Source organism: Mirounga angustirostris, unplaced genomic scaffold, assembly GCF_029215605.1.
Source record: "Mirounga angustirostris isolate CCGP_5_RB_7025 unplaced genomic scaffold, mMirAng1.0.hap1 SCAF_10, whole genome shotgun sequence".
NCBI lineage: Eukaryota > Metazoa > Chordata > Mammalia > Carnivora > Phocidae > Mirounga > Mirounga angustirostris.
Genome location: NW_026991718.1, coordinates 57149406 through 57168102, shown reverse-complemented (window position 1 = coordinate 57168102; position 18697 = coordinate 57149406). Strand labels below are relative to the sequence as shown.

At 39.3% G+C, this 18697-nt stretch overlaps 1 protein-coding gene across 1 annotated transcript in view; it reads left to right on the top strand.

Moving 5' to 3' along the window:
- The window catches only part of UGP2 (UDP-glucose pyrophosphorylase 2), a 69156-nt gene that overhangs the window by 44168 nt on the left and 6291 nt on the right, over positions 1 to 18697 (top strand). The window contains exons 4-6 of the mRNA XM_045884905.3: positions 13788 to 13973; positions 15223 to 15356; positions 16983 to 17280. Coding sequence (XP_045740861.1) covers positions 13788 to 13973; positions 15223 to 15356; positions 16983 to 17280 — 618 coding nt within the window. The remainder of the gene's footprint in view (positions 1 to 13787; positions 13974 to 15222; positions 15357 to 16982; positions 17281 to 18697) is intronic.

Sequence of the window (18697 nt, the reverse complement as noted above, 5' to 3'; positions counted from 1 at the left end):
GTTTGCTTCCCCCCCTGTTAAAATTTTTTGCCTTTGGACATGAGGATTCAGTGTATGAATAGGACAGCTGATTCTGTCTACCACTGGAAAAATTGTACTCATGTTTTCCTGTCCACAGTTTTAGGTAATATTTACTTTAGAATAATTAAAAATAATTTTTAAAAAACGCCATAGATGTAGGAGCTGATATTATTAATAGCAAAATTAAAATATGTCCTTGATTTGATAGTTTTCCTTGTGTTTTTATAATTCATAAGCAGAAGACGACAAAAGAACTTTCTTAGGAAATGTACTTTTTCAGGTTCAATTTATAATGTTTATTATGTGATCATTCTGTTTGCTTATCACAGAGGGATCGTTTTATAATTACTACACTAACATGGCCTTTAAACGTTTTTTTATGCAAAGTCTTAGATTTAGGTTTTCTTTATCAAACTTATATATCATGTATGTTGATCCAGTACTTTTTTCTTGAATTAAGATAATAGGTGTTTGTAATCTGGTTTCTAATTAGTAGTTAAACCACTTTTGTTTTAAACTTAGCATTTGAGTAGAAAAAAATTCCAAAGAACAGGTTTCATTTAATTTATTAATATTAATCCATATTTGCTCCATTCATTTACTCACTTGTTTACTCAAATATGTGAGTGCCACCAATAAGCTTGATAACTAAAGGTGACAGATATGGTGGGGGGAGCATCACATGGCAGTTCTGTCCTCGTGGAGTTTACAGTCATGGACACATATGGAGGACTAAATGGACAGTGTGGAGACAGTGTAATAATTGCTACCATAGAAGCTGGTAGTACTTGAAGCTAGAAGTAGGGGTTGTGCCAGATCCACTCCTGGGGGTATGAGGGTCATAAAAGGCTTTTAAAGGAAGTGATATTTTTGCTCTGTGGTCCTTAGACACCTTGATGGGGCATACATGTGTGCCCACACATACACACCTACCTAAAACACTTAAAATTTTTTTTAATGCTTTTAGTTATAAAGTACACATAAAATATACCATTTATCTTGATCATTTTTTAAAATCTTCCTTTTATCTTGATCATTTCTAAGTATATGCTTCAGTAGTGTTAAGTATATTCACATGATTGTGCAACCAATCTCCACAACTTTTTCATCTTGTAAAACTGAAATTCTATTCCCATTAAACAGTAACACCCATTCTCTCCTTCCCTCAGCTCATGGCAACCACCATTTTGTTTTCTGGCTCTATAAATTTAACTACTCTAACCACTTCATATAAGTGGTAAAAGACTTTTTTAATCTGAGGTTTTCTTTCTTTTGTTTTGAAAATTGCCTGAGTTCTGCTACCAATGACATATCCTTGCTTTTGCTTTGCCGGACAAATAGGAGATAAAAAACCTGGGGGATTGTTAGGCGGTGGTGTTCTTGCCAGTGGAAGCACAGAGCCAGCATAGCCTAAAGGAGATCCTACCTCTTTGGCCGTCCGGGGAAGTTGTCAGGCAGTATGGAGCCATTTTAGGAGAAGCAAAGTCTAAAAAAGCAGAAATATTATTAAAACTTGGATTTTTCTCACCTCAGAAGATTGTCTGAAAACAGGGTTTGGCAGATCCTTTCTGTAAAGCGCCAGATAGTAAATATCTTAGACTTTGTTGGCTATGCATTTTCTGTCATGATTACTCAGCTTAGCCACAGTAGCATGAAAGCAGCCATAGATTTGTAAACTAATGAAAGTGGCTGTGTTCCAGTACTAATTTATGAGAAAAGGTGGCAGACCTGACTGTCCCAAAGGCTATGGTTTTTGACTCCTGTCTTAAACTATTCTTAAATTACAAATGACTGGAGTGAGACTTCGGGTGAGACCCATAGCTGGGAGATCATTAAGCTGGTTTGTGATTTGGAGCAGAAAGAGAAATTCAATACCATATTCTATCAAATTTGTGCCATTGGGTGCAAGCTGCACCTTTTGTGTACCACTAAAAAAGACAAATAGTGCAACCAATTGATTGTAAGATCCAATGAATATATGCTGCATCCTCGTCTCAGAAATGTTAAAACGTGGGGTAGGAGTAGAGAGTGTGTCTGAATCAATGGGATAATGCCAGTCAACATTTATGCTCTTCCTATGGGCCATACACTTTGCTCGGCACTTTACCTGCATTATCTCATTTATCCTCATAACAAATCAATGAAGCAGATGAAAAAGGCTGAGAGCAGCTAAATTACTTGCCATAATAAACAGTGGAGTCTAAGATTCAGACCCAAGTGGCCTGGCATTAGAGCCTGTGCTCTCAGCCACTGTCCTGTACAGCCCCATTCAGTTCTGCAACAGTCTTTGTTAGATGGTCCCATTCACGCTGGAATTGTAGTTTATTACAATGATTTGAGTCAGGTCATGGAGGAAACACCGGCTACATCATGTCCTTGCAATTTGAGACATTTCTCAGGGCAGCCAACTACTGGTTTTCATCCCTTATGTGCCTGCTGGTGCCCTAAGAGAAGAATTACTGTGAATCCCTTCTGAAAATGTTTTTAAAATGATAAAGTTACCAAGAAGCCAAGCAAACTTGTGTTGGAAGAGAAGTGTCTTGGTGCTCTGTGCACAGATAATATCTGTGATGCCATCCAGCACTTCCAGTCCTGTTGCTGCAGAGGAGGGTGAGTGCCACATATCACTGTGACTCTCCTTCTGCGTCTCTGAGCTTTGCATTGAAGATGGCGTGATCCTGCATGAGTGATGCAGCACCAAAGACGACCTTATTGACCTTTGAAGACAAGGGAAATACTATGAGCCACTGAGTTCTCAGAGTCTTGGAGAATTTAGGTGTTTCTATTACAAGCCTCCATTCAGCTGGTAGAGCAGGCTGTGAGAACTTGCCTTGGAGAGAGTTGAGGTTTTTCATAAAAAAGAAAAGTCAGAATAGAATGGCAGTTAAAGATGGATGCATGTAACCTTCTCAACTGTATCAGTGTCCGTTTCTTACTCAAGCCAAACGGAAGACTTCTCATTGAAATTCAGTGGAGAGAGTTTATTTTTTGCTTTATTTGCATATTAACTTTCATTGGGAAATACAGCATCTTCTATAAAGATTATTTTTAAATCTTTTTTTTTTTTTAAAGATTTTATTTATTTATTTGAGAGAGAGAGAATGAGAGACAGAGAGCATGAGAGGCAGGAGGGTCAGAGGGAGAAGCAGACTCCCCGCCGAGCAGGGAGCCCGATGCGGGACTCGATCCTGGGACTCCAGGATCATGACCTGGGCCGAAGGCAGTCGCTCAACCAACTGAGCCACCCAGGTGCCCAAGATTATTTTTATATTCAGTGAATGAAATTCCACAGGAGTGAGGTAAATCATATGCAAAAAGTTTTTTGTGTTTTTTTTGTGGGGGTGGGGTGGGGTGGTATTTTCACTTTTCTGAAACAGAGTCCATACCTGATAGTTCATAAAGCCTGAGAATTGTTGGTCTGAACTGAGATGTGGAGGATAAAGGGAAGACCATTGGTGAAGTGAAGTTGCATGAGGGGGCAGAAATGCAGGGGCCTACACTCAACAGATACGGGACGTTAGAGAGCCCACTGCTCCATGTTCCTGGAGTACAGCATGTCAGGGAGAATAGGAGAGGAGAAAGTGCAAGGCACAAAGGGTCAGATCATTAAGCACATTGCAAACCATGTCTTCCAGTTAAGATTAGAGGCAGCTACATTTAATAGTGAAACTCAGAATAACAAATCTAGAGAGAGGCAATCCAGAGCTAGTATGGCAGCATGGTGCTCATCAGGGACCTGGGCTTCTCTGTCTTGCCACTCTTGCCGTCCTTAGCATACCTCCTTATGGTCCCAGATGGCTGCTTGAATGAATTCTAGTCAGCATGTCTCCGTTCTAAACAGCAGGAAGGAGGAGGCCACGCCCTTGCGCTTTCACAGAGACTTCCTGGAAATCTTTCACTTCCATTTAATCACAGCTTTGGCTCAAATAATTGCAAGGGAGGCTGGGAAATGTAATCTTTTATTTGGGATGGTGGTGTGCCCAGCTGAGAATCAGGGTTCTTAAGTAGAAAGGAAAAAATGATGTTGGGGTAGGCAGCTAATAATCTCTGCCATGCTGTATTAATGCTTTATTTTGTGAATGATGTAATAAGGAGAGAAACATGTTCAAATGTTCTTTTCTAAAAGATTGCCAACTGCAAGGTGAAGGTGGATTGGAAGGAGGTAAGGAGATCATAGAGGCCACCACTGCAATAACACAGGTGAGCGGTGAGCAGGATGCTGACTGGAAGGAGGGACAGTTTCATGAGACTCACAGGTCTTGGTCATTGATCAGATGTGAAGAGTCTCCTGGCTTAGCAGCTGGATTTGTCTTTGTGCCATAGAGCTAGGAGTGAATAAATGAAGCCATGGGATTGGAGCAGATTGCCTGGGAAGAGGAGGTCTACCTAGAATGGGTTTGAAAAGGAACAGGCAGAAAGAGGAGGAAAATAGAATGTGGTGTTTCAGAAGTCAAGGAGAAGAGAGCATGTCAAAATAGAAGGAGTGGTCAGTTACATCAAATGCAGCTGAGCATGCAAGAGAAGAATTGATGTCACTGATAGGATTTCACAATTAAGAGGATGTAGATGACCTTGTTAAGAGCAGTTCACTGAGCCGTAGAGAAGACCAGGTTGCAGTGGGTGAGTGAGGGATGGGAGGTGAGTGCAGCAACTTTTTCAGGAAGCCCTGCCTCTAAGAAGAGGGAGAAGAAAGGGATGTGGGTGTAGAAAAGGATGAGTGAGTGAATGCATTGTTGTTTTCTTTCTTGGTTTTTAGATGGCAAATGTTGAATATGTTCATATCAATGGAAGGGAATAGAGAGGGAGAAGCTGCCCAAGAGACTGGATGATTGATGACATAGATTCTTGAGATGGGCACTGGCAGAGAGCTTGCCTACCAGGTCAGGCTCCTGTAACCAGAAGGAAGGCAGAAGGAAAAAACAAAGATGGAGATGCAGGAAGGTTCTTTCTGACCATCTGGTGGCAGAAAGTTGAGGGCATTCCTGTATATGATGGTTTTTATTTGCCCTATGAAATAGGGGTTGAGCTCATCTTGGTGGCTGAGGGGCTGTTGGTGAGTTTGTTGGTGGACCATGTGATAATGTACACGATTTGCCAGTTTTTCCTTTGTGAAAAAAAAAAAATCTATGGTTTAGGTATGTCATTAATGTGTAGGAGCTTTGAGATGACCCAGATTTCAGTCATTATCTTTAGAAATGTGAAATGAAGAGATGATATGTGGAAGTGCCTAGCATTGAACTTGGCACACAGAACACCATGCAGTAAGGGTTTTGTGAATAAGCTTATGCTCTTAGAATATTTCCTGTACATATGGAGCATCATTCCAGACTTGTTTTACTATTTACGTAGTTCATTTTCTTTCAGGCAAACTTGCTTTTTTTGAAAAAAAGATCTTTCAGATTGCAATAATCATACCCTTGTGAACCATAACAGGGCAGGTACTGTTAGCTTGTTTTGAGTGTTTGGCATTGCCTTCAGGAATAGCACAAATATGCTACCAAGAACTGGGTTATACAGACTGCTAATGGGAACAGTGTGTCCATGACTGTGTGATGAATAAAGCTTTTCTTCTAACTGGAAACTAACTTGTGAACAGACACAGATCATGGTAGACCATTTTTAAAGGATCTTCTTAAAAATCTTCAGTTTCGGGGCACCTGGGTGGCTCAGTCGGTTAAGCGGCTGCCTTCAGCTCAGGTCATGATCCCGGGGTCCTGGGATCGAGCCCCGCATCGGGCTCCCTGCTCAGCAGAGAGCCTGCTTCTCCCTTTCCCTCTGTCTGCCGCTCTGCCTACTTGTGCTATCTGTCTGTCAAATAAATAAATTTAAAAAAATATTTAAAAAAAAAATCTTCAGTTTCTGCAGAAAAAATAGATTGACATACTGCAGGGAAGAATCTTGTTTAAGTCACGTTCTTTAGTACATTGCCAGCTACTTTCTTTTGTTCACTGCCCAGAGGAAGTTGGGTGCTTGACCAGTTCTCTTCTCCCAGGAGGAGGGAGGACAAGTGGTCTAGCCTTCTGTGTGCATCTTGCAGGGAGCCTCACGGGGTTTGCTCCACTTCACCATCATGGTTGCCCTAGTGGATTTAGTTGCAGTAGAGGTCTTCTTAAAACACTGAATTCTCTTCATGTCCTGAGAAAGAGAAACAGTGTGACCTTATTGAGAGCATAAAGATGGCTCTAGTGATTGACTGAGGTGATTGAGTCAGAGTAACATGGAGGCCATGTCTGGCAGCGTGTGGTACTCCCTGTCATCTCTGAACACCATCCATCTTTGCATGAGTAGATGTCTTTGTGCATTCTCCTGGGGCAGCTGAGAAGAGGAGAGTGAGGGGCCGGTCTAAAAATGTCTCTGTGACTTAGGTGTGTCCGGTATAACTTCAGCTGTTGCCAAGCAACTTTCTAACACAGATCCCCTTGGTTTGTGGAACTAAACTGAACTCTGGGGATTGCTTGGTGAGGTCCCTCGTGAGGGTGTGGACAGCATCACCCACAGAAAGAACTTGTGTTGGCACATAAGGTGGTTTATGTGATGGAAAGCTGTGCTTACCACCTAATTTAACCTGTAATAAACTTTAGACAAAAAGTGTCCTGGCTTCCTGGAATCGTATGATTGTACCTTTCTTTGTACATGTGTGTATCTGTGTCTGTTTGTGTGTGTGTGTGTGGGGGGGGTTGGCTGTAAGTCAAGAAACATAAATGAAAAAAGCCCAATGAAGGCTTCCAGCAGTAACACTAACCTGACCATTCTGGACATCTCTCCCCTCGTCACAACTGTTCGCACTTTGTGACTCTTCTTCCTTTTCCCTCCATCGTTCTGCTCAGTCCTCTTCTTGCTGACAGTCAAGTTCCTCAGTGAGGCCTGTTTTTAATTAGCTGCTAAAGATCAGATATAGCAAGACGAGTGGTATTACTGAAAGCACCTCGCGAAGAACCGTGGTTCCTTGACATTTATAGAGGTGCGGTGACTCCTTGCCCACTCAGCGTCGGGGGGAGGGTTCTAAATGTGGCACTTCACAGAGCCTTCTGGCCACTCAACTCGATGGTAAACAAGTCTTTCTACTTGTGATTTGCCTGGGCTCATGCCCAAAAGTCCTTCTTAACTCAGTTTTGGAACTTGATGTTATGTATGAATCAGTTCATTTTATTTCATACCAAATATTTGAAAAGTAATTCAGAATTACATTTAAAATTTAAACTCAAGTTCTTAAGATAACCAAGCTTGGGGAGATTTGAATTAAAACTAAAAGTATACTTGATATATCTTTTGGCTGAGAGTCAAATGGCTTAGTATTAAAATCATTGCGAGGCCTGATGGCTTCTATCACTATCCTAGAATAGGGTTTTGGGATACAAGAAAAAATTTATTTAGCCTCCATAGATTCAGTCATAAGGAATGATCTTCTTAAAGTATTATAATAGAATGCATGTTTTTAAGTTTATTGGTGTGAACAAAATGAACTTTTTCTTTACTTTTCATGAACTTTATATTCTTTATGGTGTGTGGATCAAAGATGATTTATCTTGAATATATATGATTTTGGAGGGTTTTTTTTTCTCCTGGTGAAATTTTTTTTTAAAGATTTTATTTATTTATTTGACTAAGAGAGACACAGCGAGAGAGGGAACACAAGCAGGGGGGGTGGGGGAGGGAGAAGCAGGCTTCCCAACGAGCAGAGAGCCTGATGCGGGGCTTGATCCCAGGACCCTGGGATCACGACCCGAGCAGAAGGCAGACGCTTAATGACTGAGCCACCCAGGCGCCCCTCTCCTGGTGAAATTTTAGGCACAAGATGATACTTGGTTTTTAATTCGTCTTCACAGGAAGTGAAAAATTCCTGTTAGTGTTTTTCCTTAAAGACTCATGCCCGAAAGGGAATTAAATAGCTAAAAATTAAACATGGTTCCTAAAACTCACTTTAATGCTCTGCATGTTAGTATACCAAGCATTTCTTTAAAGGTTAGGATTAAGATATAATCCAGTTTACATTATTTACTTGATATTAGTATGTAAGTCTGTATAAACATTTATCATTTCAAAAAGGAAATTGTATTTTTCCTAAAGATATCTTACATATTCAATTTTTTTTTTACTGTCAGTTTCCCAATTTAAATTTACCTGAAATATTTGCAAACATTGTTGTACACAAAATGAATAGCTTTTAAAATGTAGCGTTTTTTACTCTTGTAGTAATCATTTATATTAGACTGGTAGAACATTCATGTTACATGAAATTTTTCACCCCAAGTTACATCTAGAATGTTTACCTTGATTTGAAACAGATTAAGATATACTCCTAATGGTATGCCTTTTTGAATTGGATAATGTTGCTAAAATGGTAGGATATGATAGTACCTCTATCATTACAGGTTCTGGGACTCCTGAATTGGTGTTTAGGTGTAGGGTTTGGCATTCAGCCTTCAAAAGGGTTAAGCTAAAGCTGAATACAGAGTATTTGGTCAGATTCTGAGACTGAAGTTGAACATCAGTGTATCTTAGCAAAAAGCTTACTACTGTGCATTGTTGTATAAATGGAATGTTGATTACTGAAGACAAGGAAGAATTAGGTTTTAGCTCATCTTTTTATATGTTTAGTCGAATGTCTTGTGATGTCAGTGTTATTAAAGTGAAAAAAGATTACACTGAACAAAAAGGATCCTGGCAGAGTTATATTAAAAGGAAAAACATAGGGCACCTGGGTGGCTCAGTCGGTTAAGCGTCTGCCTTCAGTTCAAGTCATGATCCCAGGGTCCTGGGATCCAGCTGCACATCGGGCTCCCTGTTCGGCGGGGAGCCTGCTTCTCCCTCCTCCCCTCCCCCTGCTTGTGCTCTCTCTCTCTCAAATAAATGAATAAAATATTTTTTTTAAATGAAAAAACATAATTGATTCCTTCGTTGATTTTTTTTTAAATAGACCATCTAGAACTGTGTATGCCGCTAGCCATGTGTATTGATTTACATTAATATTAAACAAAATGAAAACTTTAGCTCTTTAGTTGGCATGAGCCACATTTCAAGGGCTTAACAGCCGCATGTGGCCAGCACAAATAAGACATTTCCATAATTGTGAGAAAGTTCTATTGGACAGCACTATGTCTAGAGAGTGACAGTGAAAAGAGTGCCATCCTATTGATGTTTTGACTACATACTTAATTATGAAGAAATCTTTTTATATTGTTTATATTTCTGTAGTTTTTTTCCTTGAATGACAGGCTGCCTGTCCCTTAGAGATACTAGGAAATTCAGAACACAGGTGTTGAATGATGTCTGAAACGCAAGTCCTGCTGTTCTGCATCGTTTTCACATGTATCTGAAGAGCAGCATTTTTTAAAATTTATACTTTTAGAACTGTGGTTTTGCTTGTAGCATTTTTTTCATAACCTTTAATTTTTTAGTTCAGAGTTAGGGTGTACCGTTCAATAAATTCAAATAAAAAGAATCTGTTTCCTAATTACTAAGCTGAGACTTCAGAACTTGTGTCCTATTCCACTTTTAATATCTGCAAATAGAATATGTAAGTTTTATAAGACTCAGTTTGCCATAGATTGTCGACCTGTACCTGTATTCCAGTCCTTCATACCAGTTCCCCTTTTCCCAGATACGTTGCATACACATCAATAAACTTTAAATATGGACCTTTTCCTGGAAAAATCTGCATTAATTTGGAATATTCTCAAACATATAAGCCACTTTGCTTAAAAAGAATGCTAAATGACTTGGGGACATTATGCAAAGTGAAATAAGTCAGTCACAAACACTGTATAATTCCACTTGTCTGAGGTACCTAGAGTAGTCAAACTCACAGAGGTAGAAGACAGAAGGGTGGTTGCTGGGAGCTGAGTGGAGGAGGGAATGGGGACATGTTTTTTAATGAGCATAGTTCCAGTTTTGCAAGACAAAAATAATTCTGGAGATTGGCTGCCCAACAGTGTGAACATACTTAATACTTGAACCGTACACTTAAAAATGGTTAGGATGGCAAATTTTACGTTACTACAATTTAAAAAAGACTGTCAACAAATTCGGTTCTCCCAACTTGGTGGTTTTCTTTGAGAATGTCTTGTTTATTCTTTGCCCTTTGCATTTTTATACACACTTTAAATTGACTTGTTAGCTTCCACATAAAAAACTGTTGAGATTTTGATTAGGATTGCATTGATCAGGAGAATTGACATTTTTATAAGTCTTGTAGTTTACAAACCTGATAAATATATCCCTGAATTTATTTCTTTTAACTTTCCTCAAAAATGTTTTATGAAGTGTTCAGTGTAGAACTCTTGTATTTCTTTTAGATTTATTCCTAAGAATTTGTTATTTTTGATAGTGTAATAAAAGGGAACTTTTAATCCTATTTCTAATTCTCATATATATAGAAACGGTTCATCTTTTTAAACCATCTTTACACATTTTGAAACATACAATTCATTAGCGTTAAGTACATTCACAGAACTCTTCGATCTTGCACAATGAAAACTGTTCCCATTAAACACCTCCCCATTCCTCCCTACCCCAGTCCGTGGGAACGACCCTTCTACTTTCTGTCTATATGAATCTGATGGCTACTCTAGGTGCCTCATAGAAGTTGAATCATAGAAGTATTTGGGGTTTATGACTGGTTTATTTACTTTAACATATTCTCAAGGTTTGTTCATGTTGTAGTACGTGTCAGAATTTCTTTCCCTTTTTAAGGCTGAATGATATTCTGTTGTATGTATATGCCACGTTTTGTTTTATCTGTACATCTTTTGATGGACATTTGAGTTGCTTCCACTTTTTGGCTATTGTGAATAAACGCTACTGTGAAGGTGAGTATACAAACATCTCTTTGAGAACTTGCTTTCAGTTCTTTGGGGTATATATCCAGAGGTGGGCTTGGTAGATTATATGGTATTCTGTCCAAAATTCTTTTAGGAACCACCATATTTTTTTCTTTAACAGCTACACACCATTTTACATTCCCACCAGCAGAGTTCAAGGGTTCTAAAAGCAGTTGTTTTTTTTTTAAAATATTGACTGTGTATCTTCAATGTTGCTATGTTTACATTATTCTAATAATTTATTTGTAGGGTCTTTGGATTTTCTATATATAAAATCATATCTGAATAATGACAGTTTTGTTTCTTTTAATGGCTATATAAATTGAATACTATATGGCAGTGAAAAGTGAATTACTATAGCTTCATGCATTAATGTGAATTATTCCTATATATATATATAATTCAATATAACATTGAATTAAAGAAGCAAGTCAAAAGTTTAGAGACAAAATTAAGTAAAATATTATCATTATGGATACATACATAGGTGGTAAAACTAAAGTGTAAACATCAAGATGGTGGTTACCACTAGGGGTGGAAGAGGAATGTGATCAGGGACAGACTCAAGGAGGCTTCTAAGTTACGGCAGTGTTCTTTTTTATTTAGGTTATTCTTTTGACTGTATATATTTTATAACTTGAATGTATGATATTTCATAATGAAAATCTTTTAGGTGAAATTGGAAAATGTAGGCCTGTCTCACCATATGTAGAAAAAAAATTCTTTTATGTATTCTGTTTTTTTAAAGGTATATTAAAGGAAGCATTAAATAGGTAAAAATATTTCTGAACTAATAATTTTACCTAAAATGAATGCATGAACTAGGGAGTTTTAGTTAAATTGATTTTCACACCCTCTTGAGCCCTCTGTAAAGATCAGATTCTTTTCTGGAAGTCAAAAGTAACTGCTAAATGGAAATTCTTGGCTTTTAAAAGATAAGTGGAAAAATAATTGGCTTGGTTCCATTTGCTAACTCTTTTGAGTAAATGTAATGTGCCCAAGAAATTCTCCTATAACCTAATAATAGAGTGTTTGAAGCCATTATATCACAGTGGCATTCCTTTTACTGACTGGTTGATGTCAACAGCTCTGCTGATGAAAGGATTATAAACTGCTATGTTATATTAGGGTGACAGGTTCCAGCTCTGTTATCTCCTCTTATTTTTCTAGTAATATAGCACTTAAATTGGACTTTTTCTCTCAAGTGATATTACCAGTTTCTTTGACATGCCGAAGAAACGATGTTCATGGCGGTGGGGTCAAAACATCCTTCGAGGAATGCCAGTCAACTGAGCCACAGGCACTTGGTGTGCTTGTTGGGTATCCCAAGTTGTTATCATTCGTACATTGTCCTCACATGGACCAGGTGCTGCCAGAGAAGCAACCAGTAGTCTGTGTTCTTTCCTGCCTCCCCATCATCCTTCTTTTCCTTGGTGGTGAGCATTCCAGTACTTAGGCAGCACCCACTGAGGGCCATGGTGCCCACAAGTCTGTCCCCTCCTCTGGTCTTTCCATACTTTTAAGTATGAATGACTGCTGAAGACTGCTTAGTGGCACCTACCGGGAAGATTGGCGATCCTACCACATAAGGAACTAATTCAGAATGAGTGATAACTAGGGGTGGTAATCAGTGGAGGGTCTTAGAGAAGAGTGCTTATTTCTCAGCATTTACACCAAGCAAAAAGTGCATTCATCTGCAGTTGGCAGTTAACAGAGTGTCTTGCAGGGTAGAGGAAGTAAGAAGCAAGACTAGTTTGTGTGGAAAGAACTGCTAACAGCAGAAATTGTGTGGTCAGGAGTCGACATAGGACATGTATGTGTGTTTTGCCTCCAAAGCCTAATTACTGGAATGTGAGCCCATCAGCTCCTTTCCCAATTACAGACTTTATCCCTCACCCACCCCCACAGCCTCTATAGGTAGCAAAACGAAAACAGCTCAGCTCATAGTAATTGAGCACTTACTATAATGGTTGTATTTCTTCAGTCCCCTCAATTGTTATCTGTACTATACCATGATGACGTAATTGAGAAGTACATTAGATGATATATTCCATTAAAGAAGGATAACCCCCAAAAAAGCCCTGTAAATGGTTAGAGAGTATACCGTGATCTTTTTAAAAGCTTTCATTCTTGCTATAAGATCTTTAGACTTGCTTGTGCCTCCTGCTTTGAACATAAGAATTTGGGCTCCCACTATGTGGTTGTTCCCTTCACAGCATGAAGAGTAATGCTCTGTGCTCCCAGAAATACACAGGGGTGCAGGGAGGAGGGGATTCTCTCCAGCCTCAGCTCTTGCCTTTCCTACCCCATCAGGGTATTTATTGGAGCAATGAGAACACAGTTTTCCAATATGATCTGCTATACAGTGATGCCTGACAGTTAAATTCTTAAGGAATTCTATCCTTGTTACATACCTAGAAATATGATAAAAACCCCATGCCACCTTCTTCCTCTGAAGACTTACTATTGAATGGAGGAGAAAAGCATTTGGTTTTGGTTTTTGCCTCCTTTGGGAGAAGGAATAATGTATGATCATATATGTACTTCTCCAGAATTGAAGTAGATCTATACTGCACTAGAAATATTTGCAGATTTGATGAGTTTTGTGTATCCCATTTACTATATTGATGCAAATTGAGAATTCTTAAGTTTTTAAAGGTAGTCCAAGTGACTTAGATGTCCTCAGGAGCCAGACAAGTCTTTGCAGACTGTAACTTCCCCCCTTCTCGTACTCCATTCTAATGTAAATGAACCACTGAACTACTTTGTTAAAGAGCAGTTGCCTCTGAGTAAGTACCGGAAGGACTTGTGACATTAAAGGAAATGTTGAAACTTTCCATGGAGAAAAACAAAACTCTTTAAGGGCACATGGAAATAACCCTGAGATTGATTGGATTTAACCTCTCATAAAGCTATTTGAATTCTGTAATTTGTTTAAAATTTCAGATTCAACCCTATGAAAAGATAAAGGCCAGAGGCTTACCTGATAATATATCTTCCGTGCTGAACAAGCTGGTGGTGGTGAAACTCAATGGAGGTTTGGGAACCAGCATGGGCTGCAAAGGCCCGAAAAGTCTGATTGGTGTGAGGAATGAGAATACCTTTTTGGATCTGACCGTTCAGCAAATTGAAGTGAGTAACATTCAGCCTTTCTCATGAACTACTAAAACCAGTTTTAGGTTATTATAAATGTTACGTTACAAAATAACAGATGTGGATTTGAGCTAGTCAAGGAGCTTGCTATCTTTAGTTTCTGTATTAGTATATAAAAAGGTTTGGTGTTCCCAAGGACAAATCCTTAGGGTGATGTAAAATAAAAGCTTTTGATCTTTAAGTAGCATTTGTGGTTGTTGAAATCTCTGGATCTTTTTGGATTCTCCTTTGATCTCCCCACCCTCCTCCCACCTTTTCTTTTGGATGGCAGCCTTCATCACAGCTGGGATGGTCTGGCTTTATTAACCCCTTTGGGGAGGCCAGGGAGAATTTCCGTATCTGGTCGGCAGCCATGGTTGCCTAGAACTGTCCTTGCCGTCTCTCTTATGATAAAGTCAGTAATCGTGGGCTGTAAGTTCCTTCGGGGGAGTCTTCTTCATCTCTCTCTCTCACGTCCAGTACGTGCAGGCAACTACAGTATTAACACTAGCAGCAGCAACAACTAACGGTCATCTAGCCTGGAGTGGATGTACACTGAGTGGGGTTCTGAGCTCTGTTCGTGAATGCCTCACTTGTTCCTCTCAGCAACTCTGTAACATAAGTACTCTTTATATTATCATCCCCATTTCACAGGTAAGGAAACCAGGGCACAGAGAGGTTGATTTACTTGCCCAAGATTCCCTCTGTGAACACAGGACGGTCTCACTTCTGAGACCTTGTTTTCTTCTCACTCTGTGTCGCCTCTTAACTCTTCCTAGAGATTGAAAAGATTTCAGCTGGGGTGCGATTCACAGTTCTTGACATTAATCCTGAGACTAGAGAACCATGTTTTTGTAACATTTGTACTTTCATCCCCACTGTGCTCTGGACACAGAGTAAATGCTCTGTCAGTATTTGCCTATCCAGTAAGGCCACAGGGCCCTGGCGGGGCACACAACTCGAGTTGGACCATGGGGGTGTCCCGGCTCTGCTGACGACCTGCCGCCTCTCTGGCCCTTAATTTAGCCATCCGTATATTGCAGACAAAGTTTCCGTCTCATAGGATTGTGACTTAATGAGCAAGTCCATGGTGAACTGCTTAGCAAAATATCCGGCTTGTGCTAAATATTTGTATTGGGCTACATATAGGTGATGTTCTAGATACTTTGTGATTAGCCACTATGAGTTTTACATTTTTAAGTGAAAGAAAAGTAGGTCTGGGTAATCTGATTGTTATTTTCCTCCCTAGCATTTGAACAAAACCTACAATACAGATGTTCCTCTTGTTCTAATGAACTCTTTTAACACGGATGAAGATACAAAAAAAATACTACAGAAGTACAATCACTGTCGTGTGAAAATCTACACTTTTAATCAAAGCAGGTACAATAAGTAATAAAAAGTCTGGAGGGTGTTACTCCTGGGAAACAAAGATGTTTTGTCTTGTTTAAATAGAGCAGCCTCAAGATGTATATGTGCCAAAAACTCATGTTTGAAAATGTTCAGTGTCTTTAAAGGCTGAACACTTGTTCACAGATAGGTGATTGTTATAATCACTCTGTGATTCTTCCTAAGAGAGAATCTGCTTGTTCCATGTCCAGAATATTTGAGGATGGCTTAGGTCTTTGCTTTCTGAGGGCATATTTGGGCTCCACATGGGTGGATGAAAACTTTTATATGTTCTACAATAACCTTCTTTCATATGGGAAGAAATTTATTCAACATCCGGAATAGGCTTGGGGGAAATTTAATAAATCCTGGAAACAGATCTTCTACTTTGAGGAAGGGAAAGTAAGTGCAGGCATATCTTGTTTGATTGCACTTCAACTGCGCTTTGTAGATACTGCATTTTTTTTTACAAGTTGAGTATTTGTGGTAACCCTGCATTGAGCAAGTAAGTCTATTGGTATTGGTGCCATTTTTCCAATAGCATCTGCTCACTTTGTGTCTGTGTCACACATTTTGGTATTCTCATGATATTTCAAACTTGTTCTTTATTATTGTATTCGTTATGGTGATCTGTGATCAGTGAGTCTGACCTGCTGAAAGCCCAGATGATGGTTAGCATTTTTGAGCAATGAAGTGCTTTTTTAAATTAAGGTATGTACATTTTTTTAGACATAATGCGACTGCACACTTAATATAATGTAAATATACCTTTTACATGCACTGGGAAACCAAACATTCACTTGGCTCACTGTATTGCGACATTTCCTTTATTGCTCTGGTTTGGAACCGAACCTGCGGTATCTCTGACGTATGCCTGTAGAAAGGGATTCAGGTGATGACTTTGGATAAAGCTCAGGCAACTGGGGAAGTAAGTCTCCCATCTAAGGATGAATGTGGGTCCATATGAATTTGTACAGAACAGGTACTTCTAAAAGTTGTACCATTTGTTGTTGTTTTCATCTATTTTCATGGACACTTGCTATGTTGCAGGTGCTCTGCCTCCATCTTCTGGTTTTAGGTTGGTCCTTGGTCTGTTACAGTGCTAGCTCCTCCGTTTCCCCCTCCTCACTGCCAGCCCCCACACCTGTCCTCGCTCGTAGTAGGGAGGAGATGTCCCTGAGCACTGATGTGCTGCTGACTTTCTGGGAAAGAAAGAGCACCACCCCTGAATATACGGTTGTAAGAATGGGCAGATTTTTCCAAACTTGGAGGGGAAAGAACAATTCCATGACCAAAGAAGTTTGAGAAATTTACTTAATGTATTTCTCCTCTTATAGAGTCATCAAATCTATGAATACCCTAGAAGTATGAGGTGTCCTCCCATCTGTATAACAGTGGAAGTTTTTTTGCAGCAAATCTTATGATCTAGGAAACTTATTATTGGACAACACAGATAAGAGATTTTCTTAAATGGATTTACCTATGATTAAATTACTATTGATAGCCTGAGAAGGAGGGAAGTTTTATTTAACTTTAAATGCATTGTTTTACTTGAAGGTCTGGAATGCTTTACAGAATTGATATAGAAAAAGACCTTGGTTTGTTTGTTTGTTTTTTAAGGTACCCGAGGATTAATAAAGAATCTTTACTGCCTGTAGCAAAGGATGTCTCATACTCAGGGGAAAATACAGAAGCTTGGTACCCTCCAGGTCATGGTGATATATACGCCAGTTTCTACAACTCTGGTTTGCTCGACACCCTTATAGGAGAAGGCAAAGAGTATATTTTTGTGTCTAACATAGATAATCTGGGTGCCACCGTGGATCTTTATATTCTTAATCATCTAATGAACCCACCCAATGGAAAACCCTGTGAATTTGTCATGGAAGTCACAAATAAAACACGTGCAGATGTAAAGGTAAATATTGAGAGGAAACAGTTTGGGGAGTCACATCTTCACAACGCATAGGTCTTGTAGTTCAAATGCTTTTTTTTTCCCCCTCCCACCTCCCTCCCCTCTAGAACCCCCAGTCTGTTTTTCAGAGACTATCATCTCTCATGATTCGTCTCCCCTCTGATTTCCCCCACTTCATTCTTCCCCTCCTATCTTCTTCTTCTGCTTTTTTTTTTTCCTTAACATATATTGCATTATTTGTTTCAGAGGTACAGATCTGTGATTCAACAGTCTTGCACAATTCACAGCACTCACCATAGCACATACGCTCCCCAATGTCTATCACCCAGCCACCCCATCCCTCCCGCCCCCCACCACTCCAGCAGCCCTCAGTTTGTTTCCTGAGATTAAGAATTCCTCATATCAGTGAGGTCATATATGTCTTTCTCTGATTGACTTATTTTGCTCAGCATAACACCCTCCAGTTGCTTTTTTTAATTGGAAAGTTTCAGTGGTAAACAAAACAACACATTCATCCACTTGGTAACATCATTGTAAGACAGAGTGAGATAGTATTCTGTAGAGTACCCTAAGTTCCACCTGACATAACTGTATATATATAAATTGAGCTTTAACGGTATTGTTGAGTGATCTATATGGGCGATTTTAACTGAAAACAGTTCTATATATATTTATAGGATAAGTGAAAACACTTTCAAATGTTTTGTTCAGACCTTTGATATTCTTCTAGTTTGGTGCTTATTTCATTTTTCCTTTAGTGAAAATGTACTATTTCTTTTTCTACCTATGCATTTTTATATATTTTCTTAATCACTGTAATATCTCTGTAGTTGCAAAACAAATGTTTTTTTAACTTTGCATGTATAGTGGTCATGAAATGGTACACAAGGTTTTACTTCTTGGCCACAGGGAGTAAAAGAAATGGGCAGTGTGTAAATACTAAAATGGTCAGTCCCTAGGCTGGGTTCTGTGCCTCTTGCAGTGCCCCCTGATGTGTGAGTGAACATTCCCCTCTCCCCACATGGCTGTGGCCTCATGACTGTAAGAATATCTCTAAGCTGAGGCCACTCAGGGGGTCACTCCTCACCCCTTGTGCCTCTGTCCTCCCTTTTCTCCTCCTATCCTAGAGCCAATCCTAGAGCAGGGTCTGAGGTAGTAGGACTAGTTATTTAGTGATGGACGGTGTTTTGGGAATGAGAGGAATGGCTGTTCCTATAGCAGACTTTCAAAAAGCGAGGAAGACTCTGATGTACTCCCAGGGCTTTTACTGTGGACAAGAGGCTGTGTATATAGTATAAAATGACAACCTGAATATTTTCTTTGGTTCTACCATCATATGTATGTTGCTGTGTATCAAAGATTGAATCAATGCCAAAACTTTTTATTTCTGGGGGATTTTATCATCAGTGTCTTTTCTCTA